Source organism: Engystomops pustulosus, chromosome 7 (assembly GCF_040894005.1).
Source record: "Engystomops pustulosus chromosome 7, aEngPut4.maternal, whole genome shotgun sequence".
NCBI lineage: Eukaryota > Metazoa > Chordata > Amphibia > Anura > Leptodactylidae > Engystomops > Engystomops pustulosus.
Window position 1 is genome coordinate 28,845,871 of NC_092417.1, and position 13,720 is coordinate 28,859,590.

The 13,720-nt window shown below is 38.2% G+C and overlaps 1 protein-coding gene across 30 annotated transcripts in view; it reads left to right on the forward strand.

The window, feature by feature from the left end:
• The window catches only part of GPHN (gephyrin), a 231,199-nt gene that overhangs the window by 204,418 nt on the left and 13,061 nt on the right, over positions 1-13,720 (forward strand). For 15 of the 30 annotated variants that reach the window (XM_072115197.1, XM_072115191.1, XM_072115194.1 and 12 more), the window contains one exon: positions 611-643. The exons of the other annotated variants lie outside the window; for them this stretch is intronic. In XM_072115197.1, the coding sequence (XP_071971298.1) occupies positions 611-643 (33 nt within the window). The remainder of the gene's footprint in view (positions 1-610; positions 644-13,720) is intronic. 30 annotated transcript variants of the gene reach the window in all.

Here is a 13,720-nt window from a genome sequence, read left to right on the forward strand (position 1 = left end):
TTTTTTTTTTTTTAAGAAAAGTAAGACTATAAAAAAATATTCACATGACGTCTTAAGAACTGCCATAAGAAGAATTTCATTAGATTTTTTTTTATTTTTTTACTTAATTTGACTAAAAATGAAAGTGTGATAGCCTATCCTTAGGAAATAACTAGTTTCGTCTCAGTGCTCTGTATTTATGATGAGTTAAACATTCCCCCGCCTTAGGGGCCGGGTGTTGGCCCTACACGTTTCCTGAGGAAAAACCATAGAGGTTGGCAAAAACTCTAAAAAATCTGTGAAAGAATCAGGTAAGTATTTGCAAAACTCCTTGGAACAAGTAACCGCCTTATTTTGCGTTCCATTTCCTCGTCATATCATTGCTTCATCCGGTTTCTTTTCTTCATGTCATCCATCCGATAAACGTGATGGTTCCTCTGTGTTTTTGTTGTGAGAAGTTTTTTGCGTAATTGTTCAGCAGGCCGTAAATGATGTGACGTTCACTGATGCCTATGACTTGCCATGCCAGGGTACTGAGTGTGTGTCTGTGTGCTCATCTGTCACCTGACATGATTAATTTTTGCTGAAAGAAACCAGTTGATAAAAAAACAATCGCACATTTTTTTTCCAGGACATTTGGATTGCTGCCCCCTCCTTTTCTCAGGTTGTATTTTTGACTTTCCCTTTCATAGATTCTGTGGTTTTGCTTTGCTTCAACTCTCTCGCTTTTCCATATTGACTGTCGTAGTGTGTCTCTCGTGTCATTGATCTGGGGACTTCTTACTCTTTTATTATTGTCTTGTGATGATTTTGTAATCTTTCTTTTTTTTTGTACTTTTTTTTTTTTTACACCACTTTTTCATTGGCTTTAAGTAAGCAAATGCATCCATGTGATCCCATAACACCATTAGTAGTTGATGTGAAAAGTGACCAGGGCTTGTTGTGGGATTTTTTTTTTTGTTTTAACCAAGATATTTACTATATACGATATACTTCTATCCGTGGTACTGTATGAGTTATGTGTCACCGGTATCGGCGTCATGGACAAGATTCTTGAGTCTTTCGAAGCTCATTGCATCCCCTTCCTTTACACATCATGGACATAACTGTGGTCTTCTTCTACTCATTAACTTTATGTGTGTGTTCTGTTGTATAGTTGTGTTTTTGTATGTGTGTGCATCCTATATCTTCATCTTTTTCTTGTACAAGATCTTGTCGTGGACGTTACGTACCCGCATACTCGTTGTGTTAATTTGTGTTTGTGTTTGGATTTTTTTGTTCTTACATAGAACATGAGACCACTCGGTTTGTATATTGCATATTAAGTGCAATATACGATATGTTTTCTGACTGTATGTTATGATATTGTATAATTATCGGTAGAAGGGTCCTGCATAATTTTTTGATTCCTAACCGTTTCACCAAAAGTGTTGTTTTGGAGAAGCTCCACATGTTCCTCATCCGTATTGTAACTGGAAACATCTTTTATGGGGTCTAGGGGACTCCTAACCCCAGCAGTCATGACACAATCTTCCAGGATCCGTTATTTCCTTCTTAAAGGGTTGGCCACTCGCAGGTCCTTGAGGACCGGTGGTTTCGTTCCCCAAATCACCTTCTATGAGGTTCCTATGTGGGCGAAATATTAAAAAAAACTTTTATACTTCCCTTCCTTCCTGAGCTTCACTTGCCAGTGCTCTGCTGCAAGTGAAGCCGGAGTGGTACACCTAGGCTTCACTGCGCATGCGCTGTGGGTATGATGCATACACAATGGAGTCGGGGTCTAATCTCAGCTTCACACAGCATCGCACAAAGAGACGTGCCATGGACGCAGATGCAAGTCTGATTAGCCTCTCCGGACATCTACGTAAGTATGAATGTTTTTTTTACATGGTGCCCACTTAGAGACCCGATACAGGCAGATTTGGGAACCCAAACCACAGGTCTATATTGACTGTAGTTGGTTCAAATAGTTGTGAAAGGTCATCTTTAAGCCCCTGATAGCTGCCCTCTGCATATAAACATAACTACTTGTTATTCATTCCTTGTCTTAATGGTGTCACCCAGTGTGCCTCACTCTTACTGACCGTATCACTGACTGACACAGGAAGAGGGGAGGGTGAGCAGGAGGAGTCATAACTCTGCTGCTGCATCTCCTCCTATTCATCAGAGCGTAGACATGTAAACAAAGATCCACGGAGATCAGCACAAAAGTAAGTAGCAAGAATGCTGAATCAGTTGATGAACATTCAGGGATTAAGGCAGTAAAGGTACATGGGCAATTTATGTAAAAATTTGGCCAACCTCTTTAATTATGAAAAGTTCTGACTATGGAATTGAGAAACCAACACCATATTAATCTAGGTTAGGTAAGCAAATGCTTTTCCAATATGGATGTAAAGTACACTCTGTTTAAAATGAATCTACAATATTCCCAGAGCTTCCTAATATATCTAAGGTATTGACTGATGGTATGGCCTCATAAAGTAGCCCAGGGAGAGGAGCAAGTACAAATTCAAGTACAGTTTGGCCCATTGGGGTTGTCTTTATATTGAGCAACATGTTCAGAATAGAAAAGAGAATGTTGTGTAAAGGAAATCTACCATCAATATCCATCCTGATAAACCAGGGACATTACTCATAGATCCAGGCACCGGGACTGTGGTTATCTTCTTATATTTGTTATCCATTGCCTCCTCCCTTCTAAAATCAATTTTTAAAATGTTGCTAATGAGCCTGTAGGGGTCCTGGGGCTGTTACCAGAGACCCTCAGTGCTGCTGCTTCACAGGCTGTAATACTGTAATGCTGTTACTTCGAGTGCTGCAGTGAGATTAAATCAGGCAGGGGAAGAAGGGGTGTGTGAGGGAGCAAGGGGGGGAGATACAGTGTAACAATCTGTGAAGCTGCAGCATGGATGGGCTTTGGTAACACCCTCAGAGCCTTTCTGACTCAATAGCAACATTTTAAAGTTAATTTCAGAGGGAAGGAGGCAATGGATTAAAAATGTAAGACCATTACCACAGTGCCTGGATATGCATCCCTGGTTTATCATGATGGATTTGATGGTAGATTTCGTTTAAAAGGGAACCTGTCAGGAGGATTTGAAACAGTTAACAAGCTATGGGTCTTATGGACCAGTGCCTTTTATCCCCTTATAACACCTTTTTCCATGCCAAAACTATCCTTAAAATTTTTACCTAGAGATCAGTCCGCTATTAAAATAATATTGTCACTTTTAGCCCAGGAGCAAGCGCCTTCTTTTTCCAGGCCGGAGTTATGATTCTACTGTAGAAACAAGCTGCAGAAGGATCACAACTTTATTCTGACCCTGATACCTAATGTAATTTTTTCAAAAATATTATCTAACCAAATAGTCTCTATTGCACGACACTGACCCTACATCCCAAGTAACGGTCTTTTTTTTTTTTTTTTTGAGCTCACAAAATCCTAACAGTTTATAGGGCCTTTAATAGTTACAAGCTATAAAACGCCTTAAAAGGCAGAAATTGATATAATATGCAGAGAAAATCTATTTTTATGCAGATTATGCGGTTGAAAGATAAACCCGTAGGTGCACCAACGTTACTCAGACACTGCCCATAACCTAAGCAGGATGAAGGATTGTAAACCAAGCACACTGACATACTGGTGTGTTTCCCCTCTGGTAGGACTGGCGCTTCTTATGCCCTGTGTTTTACCAAAATAGGCTTTTAAAGTTATGCAAGTGAGCCAGAGGTCTCAAGGTTCCTTTGGTTTTAATAGATCCTGGAGCCCCTAAAGCTCATTTGCATAATTTTAAAGCATTTTTTTTACTAAAAACAAGAGAATAGGAAGCTTAGAAAAGAGCAGATTCTGCCACTATGTCAGTGTGCTTGGTTTACAATCATTCATCCTGATGGTAGATGTCCTTTAATCATGACAGAAAAGGAGCTGGTGCACTTTTTGTTTAGTCTCCACCTCTGCTGCATTTAGAGGCAAAACAACCCAACCCGAGCTCTTCAATCTGCCAGTGATATTAGGTTAATCTCCACCTTAACTCAAACCTCTCATGCACGTCTCCGGGACTTCTCTCGAGCTGCACCAATTCTCTAGAATGACCTTCCCCGGTCAGAATAATACCCACCCTCCAAAGTTTAAACATGCTCTTAAAACCCATCTCTTTAGGCAATCCTATCACATTCCCTAACTGCATGTCCCTTCAACATCTCTAGGACTAATCCCGAGGTGCACTAAGTCTCTGGAATGTCCTTCCCCGGACTATCAGAATAATATCCAACCTCCAAAGTTGAAACATTCTCTTAAAACCCATCTCTTTAGGCAGCCTATCACACTCACTAACTGCATGTCCCATGTCTCTTTACTAACCCATCGTGTGTCCTCCTCCCGTCTGTTATCCAGCAAACACCAGATACCAAATTCTAGGCTTCTCTGCAGTCCCATGGACCTTAGACTTTCTATATAAGATGGCGGCTGATGGTTCAAGTAGCAGCATCTTTATTTAGGAAATTATTTTACTCTGTTCTCTTATAAAGTACGGCTGGAGCCTTATACAAGCTCTTACACCTCTTGTGTCACCCGCTCATCCTAAATTTCCATATTTTCATAGCACGGTCTTATGCCTCATGCAGACGGAGATACATGAGGGCCGTGAACTGGCTGCATACACTGTAGTCAGCTTATGGGCACCATTGACCTGCATTATGCATGATCATGGTGCAGCAAGCCTGCAGACCTCTGCGTGATTTGTTTTTTTTCAGTGGCCTAATCAGTTCAACTAGTGTGTTTTTGTATCTAATTTTTCTAAAATATGTATATATTTTTAATAAACTATACAATATGTTGGTGTGATCTGATCAATAGAGGACAACTTTGTCTTCTTAATTGATGGTTATGAGCATATTATCCTTTTATGGAAAATATAAAGCTCCTGCTGGTTAAGATTTCTGTACTTATTCAAAAAAAAATCCTACTGTATTAGTAATAAAAATATCAGATAAACATGACCTTGGAATACTGATCTGGTATTCGCTGTGTGGTACGTTGATTGGTCATATATAGAATTTGTTGTGTTGAGGATTTTTCCATCCTTTAAATGTTGCTTCTTTTGACTTTTTTTTTTGTGCACTACCCAATTTAAATTTTTTAGGTATGCAGGTTACATACAACTTAGGTTCTTTAGGTTTGTTCTTAAGGTGAATTTGTATCTAAGTCGGAACTGGTATATTTAGTGTGTAACTCCAGACGAAAATGTTTTTTCAAATATTTTGTGCGGTCTTGGGAACAAGGATTATCAATGAATCTTCGTTAGAGACACTTTACAGCTGATCATTGCAGCCTGGGGTCATCTGGAACTAGGGGTCGTCTATAAGTAGGGTTTCCTTAAGTCGGGGACCGCCTATATTCTTTTCTGTGAATTTAATTGATTTCACTTTTGGAATGTCAGAATAACGAGCGTGAAACCATGATGGACAGCTGATACCAAATCTTTTACGGCAGGAGATAGATTACTTTATTGTTATGCTGATGTATTTTGTTATATAATAGTCGAGTGTTTTATATGCCGATTACGCCTACAGACTCTTTTTTTTTTTATAAAATTCATTGAATCCTACCAACCTTTACTAAAGGATTTACTTTACTGTATATTTTGCGTAATTCAGTACATCGTGATGTCGAGTTTTCTAGATATTGTGGTAGCATATTATTGAATGATAAATATCTTGGTATTATTAAGCTTCTATGGCTTTCATATAATGCTGAATACAGTCTTTGACCTTCTGAAGGTCCACCTATCGGGCATATTTTGCAATTGATGCTGACCCCAGCCGTTGCACTGTCCTTTTGGGGTCATCAGCTCTGAAGATTGTATCATAAATTTTTGTTAGCTTTGCTTGGAGATCGCTAGACTCGAAGGGGAGCCATAAAGGTTATTGATAGTTAGGACCAGACCACTAAAGATTGACGGTGCTTCAGATGAACTAATTGCCAAACGGAAGAAGTTCACGATGAAGGATTGGTGTTCAGTCTATTCTAATTCTCAAAAGCCACCACCAAAGTTCAACAAGAAGACATTATAAAAGCTAAACAAAATGATCATCACAAATTAATACATTCAACTTTGACAATGACTTGACAGCTTTCTGTTGACCAGTTACGCTTAATTTGGTTGCTTTGATCTATGGTCTCTCGTCAAATAATCAAAATGGCTAAAAAGAATTGAACGTAACAGTACTTCCTCCATCTTCAAAGAGCCCACCCAATGTTCTACCAAATATTTGCAGGCCTAGACATAGAACCAGTAACCTAAACCAGAAAATCAATGTCAAATTTTTACTTTCTTTAACGACAGAGAAAAGGAGGTGAGGGTGAATGCAAATAAGTGCATGGCTTTTCTAGGAATGCTGCATTTGTACCATACGCTCACCTGCATGCATCTTCTTGTATGTATATACAGTGGTTAGAAAGTCTACCTCCTTGTTTGAAGTTGCAGGTTCTTCCGAAGAAACGCTTGAAACCAAGATACATTATGATAGACCTTTTCCATCTTTCAGTAAACATATAAGAGAGATTCTACTTAGATGGTCTTCTCCAAGGTGCAAAGCCTAAGACTGCTGCCACCTTGACTAGTCATGACTGGTGGGAGGATTTTCGGACATTTCTAAAAAGTTTTTTGTCACATCTACAATTTATCAATATTTCTTTATAATACACTTTTGTCTGAAACTACTTGCGGACAAAGAGTTTTGAGTAACGCCCCTAGTTTAGAAATGTCTTTTACTCATAACATTATCACAGAGGAGTAGCACTGTAGGAGTAGCACGTAGGACCTTTAGGTGCTCCACCTTAGTTTTTCCGACAAATTTATTTTCCTGACTAATCCACTTTCGGTGCGGAGAAGAGATGATGCTTTGCTGATCCTTCTTTTGCCCAACGTTATTTATCAAGGGAGAGTCTGGACACCACTATATGCACTAAATAACCTACTCTCTGCCAGGTATTTTGATAAGTTGGAGTCCAAGATGGGTTCTCATAATTTCCCGCTTTTCACCATGAAAACCTGCAATTTCAATATGAGTGAAAGACGTCTTGTAACCACTGTATGTTTGCCTATATATACAGATACGTATATATACATGTACTGTGTGTACTTTGTATTGATTGTGATTTTTAAAAAATATTTTTTCTCTATTAAATTGCTGTATTTGTGGCTACGACCTGAATCCAGATAATAGCCTACACTTATACACTTATGAATATATATTACTAGTAGAATGCTCACAGGGAATTCTAAGTGTGAATCAGTCTGCATGTCTGGAATTACACTTTGATCCCGTGTATGGACTCCTGAAAAAGTGATTCCGTTGGGATTGGGAGATCTTTTTTAATGGTAACTCCATTTGCTTCAGAGATGATTGGGAGAGGTTACCATACTTAGTTGTCTTGTAGACCGAGTGGTTGAAGTAACTTGGAATGTGAGAATTACAGGCAAAGATCCAATTTAGAATTTGGATTTTTCTGGTCTTCCAACATAGGGAGGGCTCGATGTTGCTTTACGCCTGCCTCCCATAGTGTTTGGTCCTTCATGTACCCATAGCATGCCTGTACACTCCATATGTCAATTGTACCCAAGTGATTCTTACATAAACTGTATAATTTTACAAGACGCAAATGTTGATATAGCTGTGAAACACAGAGTTTGTGACACATATCACAGTATGTATGTTTTGTTCCAGGTATTGATATGTAAGCTTATAATTACACCCACAAAGTGCCACCATTGGTTCATCTGAAGAAGTGACTAAGATTTGAAGATGACAGTTTGTGGGTCCAATTACCCGGCACACAACACAGTTCTTCACATATTCCTCACTTAGTTTTCACATTCGTCAGACCTATACAGTACATAGGGGACTATACAAAGACTCCGAGATGGTAAAGGTGGCCATACAAATGTGTCTAAAGTGAATCAGATTGGACAAGCTCAACCAGAACATTTATTGGTCGAGTGAAGATTTAGGAGTAGAGCCAACTGATCACCGTTGTCTCGTAAGAAGTCATATGATCTTACCCTGTTAAAACGTTTGCCAAAAACGTTCAGTCCAATGTCATTGAACGTGTCATTGAGCAGCCAATATTGAGTAAAACTTGTTAGGCTGGTTAAGTGTCACATTTTTCAATTAGAAATGAATTTTTCAAGCATTGACCAATTTATGGCTATTGTTTATAGCCACCTTAACAATTTGGCAGAATTGACCTCTCCGTGAAATAATTCTGCTATGCCTGCCCTCCTGGCCGTGTCACTGTAGCCTATGAAGGCGATATTTTATCCAAATTTGTTATCATCAGAACAGTGAAAAGGTTATTGGTATACTCTATATATAGTAATCGAAAAAACTCAAAGAACACAAACACAAAGACCCACATTTATTGCACCAGATTTCCCTCTTCAATGGGGTCTCGCACATAATCTCGCTACCTCGGTAAATAAATCCCAACCAGGTCATTATAGTAGGTTATACATTTTTTTGCACAAAAAAAGAAGTCAAACACTGGAATGAGGATTGGATTCAATAGCTTGTGGTAGATGTTCATTTTCCACACCTTCTCAAAAACCTTTTACAAAAACTTCTGTTTAACAAGTAAAAAACCCAAATTCTGTAATGCTAGAGAACTCTTTATATTGGTATGAGATGATTCATCAAAAAATATCTACAAAAATATTTAGAAAAGTTTCCCGATTGATGTCTAGATTTATGTCATGTTATCTAAGCACTGGGTTCACATGGCTATATCACATTGGCACCTTTTGTGCCCACGTCACTCTGCTTTAGGCAGCTGCAGGTAGGTCATAAGATAAACATAAAGATGACTCTTAGAAAAACATAAAAATGTAAAAATACATTTATTTGGGATAGTTTCCCTTCCACAAAAACCCATACTAACCTGGGGTCCTGAAGTGAGGAGCCCTAAAAACTACTTCATATTGTATTCCCTATTAGAGATGAGCGGACCTGAAGTTCAGGTCAGAGTTTGGGGTGGCCCAAACGAATTGCTGGATTTTTCTGAACAGCCATTCGGGAAAATTGATGCCCCTGATGGCCAGATATCCATGGCTGTGATTGGCCAAAGGTTTCCCCCCAGCCAAACACAGCGATAGCTAGTTGGCTATGGATTTCAGAGTTCGGGACCGCTTATCTCTATTTCATGTCATAAAATGGCCCACAAAGTTCATAACAAATATTTTTATAAGCTTTAAGGATCTCATGATACTGTGGGAAAAAAACAAGGAGGTTTCTGCATAATGGGCCCCCAGGTAAGTATTAGGTTCCAGAGGACCAAGCCAACTGTTAACAAATGAAACTTTGATATAGATTCTAAATGTTTTCACTAAATACTTGTACTATATCTATTTTTGATATCATTTGATATATACTGAATTATTTTCCACACATAGTCTGATGGTAATGCTTGCTTCTCGTTATGAAATAAAATATCCAAAATCAATCAAATTAATCTTAAAATTGTACTTTATCCATTCTATTTTTTAATCTGATATTTTAGTTGGGCTATTAATTTGGAGTATTGATTTGTTTTGTTTTCTCTCTTTAAATTATGTATAATTTTTCCTTTCTTTTTAATTAAGTTATAAGTGGACATATTTGCCCTTGGAAAGATTTGTTGTCTATCCTTGGCAAAATAAAATATGATAGAAAAAAGGTTCTACGAGTACAAATTTTATTTTTAAGGCAATTGAATTTATCGTCTGGGATCTTAAGAACAGTTTCTCACAGGAGAGTTTGGTCCTACAAACTGAGTGAACCTCAAAATAGCTGAGCTCAAGAGACGCTCAACCAGAATCGGGAAGATAAGTCCATCCAACAGACAAGCGAAGTTTCTAAGACCAAACGTCTGCAAACATCTTGAATCAAAGGATCCCTCTACTTCATTGAATAATCGAACTGTCACCTAACAATTTCTAGTTTGGGACGTGTGATTAGAACCAATTATGTCCTGGTGCTGGGATCTTTTCATTCAAGATATTTCCCAGGGTCACAGCAATATCAGATGCCTACAAATTTTTGTAAACGTTTCCATGCACTTTCGACTTATTTTTTTTGATGACTCTTCATATTATATATGTATTACCCTTAATTTTAAGGAATATTTCATGTTTCTTTTTAGCCCATTTTTTAAGTTTCTTAATTGAAATGTGTGAAATGTTTAAAGCTAGCATTTTATGCTGGAAGTAACCAAGAAACATTGGTTCTTAGTTGCTCCCATCATAGAGCGTTGGTTCATGGTAGACTGTGTATGATACAACTTCCGCAGGTAAGTGAGTTCATTTCCCTGATCGATTTCTAACCATTATTTCCTTCCTCACTTTTGATATATGCTTTAAATCATTTCATTTTTTTTCTTTTGCTTCATTTTTTTGCATTTTTATTTAAATATAAGTGACATTCTTTATGTAATCATGTCTACCGATTTTTGATGTTGTAGCCAACTTTGGCTTTTTGGTAACTAATAAAAGTCTAGTTCTGGCCACAAAATTAAGATTTCATTTTGGCAGAGGTTGGACATTCTTACTCTTCTTCTCTCTATTAGAACTAATTTCATCTCTGGTAAAAACTTGACACACACAGGCTAACCGTAACGCCTTATTTATGATATGCACTAAGGCGTTAGTCAAAACCCATTGGTTGTGGATTGCCCTTGTCGTGTGTGCCAAGTTTTTAGAAGTGATAGGAAAAATAAAATCTTGTTGTTCAAGTGCTGGATCTTCTGTCTGGTTGGATACTTAACCTTGGCCTCGGGTTGTCTGCACCAACCATACAGCGATATTTTGGGCAGATGTCCATGATCAAAGGTATAGAATGGCCAAATAGAATTCATTAAAAAGTCACAAGATTTCAGTACACGCCACAATATAATTTCCATGTAAGTAGCTTACCAACCCAACCCTCAATTTATATTCACACCTCTCAGTAAAAAATATACAAAAATAATTAAACCTAAAAAGGATATGATCTTAGACAATTCGTTTTTGTGTACAGATTTGTTATTTGAACCTTCTGAATGAACAATTGAATTACCGTAATTATGTTTGTTGCTTAAAAATGGGAGGTAACAACAGGAATACCCCTGTCCATATGATTTGTTAGGAAATCTTAGACGTGAACATGCCCCTAGGAGCTAGAATCCTAATGGCCATGTACTAGATGGGACAATTTTGAAGGCCACCCCACCCAAGGAGTCCTTTGCAGAAGCGTTACCAAAGATGTAGAGTATTGGCGCTGTCTGTATACTTGATAGAAACTCTTTTGATTATCTTATGCTCGGAACAGAATTTGTCCTTCTTCTTAAAAGTCACCCTAGTAAGGTCAAGGAGACATACTTCGGTGATAAACAAATTACTTGATTTGTTCCAATGCAAGGAGTTGAAAGCCTCTGAAGGAGCTGTTTAATCCTCTGACCATGACTAAATGAACCTTCAAGCATTCCTTGAGATCTGTCACTCGAGATCTTGATCTCATGTGACACGCGTTTCACAAAGCAAAGCGGTCACTCATTTCTTCCAGTAACCAAATGAATGCAGATAATAAATATTTATTAGAACCAAAACGACTGAAATGTGCACAAAATCGTTACTAAAGAAAAGCTGACTTTTTTGGTGTTTTTCAGCCTTTTCTTATATTGCAAGTCTTGTGATAAGCTCAATGATTGTAATATTACTCCTTTGTGACACTTGCTATAGAATTGGGGTTTGCTGTCTACTGTTTGCTTGAGTCATGTCCTCCAGATAGGATAGATGGGTTGGCAGCTTCTCTGGACAATAGCTAAGTGGAAGGTAGGGGTTGGGTTATATACTTTATTGGCCAAACATGATTACATCTGACCAAATGAAGCACATTGTTTATTAGAAAAATAAAAGGACTACTCTTGTCCCCAATCTGTGACTGGCATTGCACTTGAATTGTTACATTCAAAACTGCAGCACAGATACAAACCCCAAAAAGGAGACCGGTTTTTCTGAACTTCAGACCAATCCTTTAAAGGGGTTGTTTAGAGGTTGAAAAACATGGCTGCTTTCTTCCTAAAACAGCGCCCCACCTGACCATGGTTTGTGCTGATATTGTATCTCCCCGTAGATATGATTGGAGCTCGGTTGGAATACCACACATTTCCTGTGAGCAGGAGAAGAGCTGTTTTTATGAAAAAAGGAGCCATGTTTTTCAACCTGGGGACAACCCCTTTAAGGGTTAGGGATGAATGTATATTTCCTCATATCAGATAAAATTAGAAATTGAATATTGGGATTTAAGTTTCTAAAATGTTTGTATTTTAAGGGAACCATGCTTGCACAAATACGAAACACTGTGAAAAGGTTATGCCCAACTTGAAAATACCTGATATAACTGATGTATATATTATGGGGAAATTGTATTTGTATCGATTATAAAAATAATTTCCCTGGTTTTCTCAAAATATTTAGCCTGTTTTTTTCTTCTGTAGATGCTTCTCCTCACACTCACTGCAGGATAGTTTCTTCCTTGTGCAGAGAGATCCATCAGAGAAGCAGCCTCAATGCATAGCTCCCTTTTGTGTTCTCTAAGTGGTTAGAAACACTCACTCAGGACCGATCTGTTTTTAACACTTTATGATACACCCTGATCAGTCATGCTGCTTCTGTGATTGAGCCCTCTGCAAAGAGTACAGTGTGCGTGAAGTAAAAGCATCTATAGAAGAGAAACCACACTAATATTCAATTGAAAAACCTAAGCTTAAGGGGAACCAGTCACCTCAGTTTTCACAAATACAGCTAGTAACAGGTTCATGCCAGTAACAACCCTTTTACCTAACTGCAACCCTTATTTTAGCTGAAAATTGTGTCCCTCTTATCCCCATAAAATCAACTTTATCTGGCATCAGCCAGATCTAGCCGCAGTCAGAGGGGGCATGACCTCCTCAGCCGAGTTGAGCGGCTCCTCCCCATGTCATGTGAACAGGGTGATGTCATCTAAGGTCCTTTACCCAGTAACATTTGCAAAATCTACCCCATCGATGTATCTGATCACAGCATGCTTCCACAGAAGGTGAGAAGGAATAGATGTCCCTGGAGGCATGCTGTGATTACCATGTGATCAGATACATATATGGGGTAGATTTTGCAAATGTTAATGGATAAAAGACGTTAGATGACATCATCCTGGTCACATGACATGCAGTGCTGATCAGTGGGGAGGCATAGGGCACTGCGGGACTCGGACACAGCCCTTCCGACTCCTGTTAGATCTGGTTGATGCCAGGTAAGATAACAAAGATGATTTTATGGTGATATGAGAGAAACAATTTTTGGCTAAAAGAAGAGTGGTATTTAGTTAATAGGGCTCTATAAGAACCTGACAGTAGCTGTATTTGTGGAAAATATGGTGACTGGTTCCCTTTAATATCATTTGTTCCTATCTGAATAGTTACTTGTTAATACATCTTTATATTCTCCTTTCCAAAAACATTGTATGTAGTTTTTTTTTGTTCTTTTTATAAGTTGAAGATATTTTGCTTTTTATGTATATAAACACAAGAAATTGCATTTGTCTTATCTGTCTTTTTATGGCAATTATTTCATTTTATGAGAGAGAAATATGATACAACCGTAAGGCGGGTGTTCAAATGTCTGATCCCTGGGACAAACCTGTGTCCTTGACAAGGTTTCTAAAGAAAACTTTATATTCCAAGACCAAC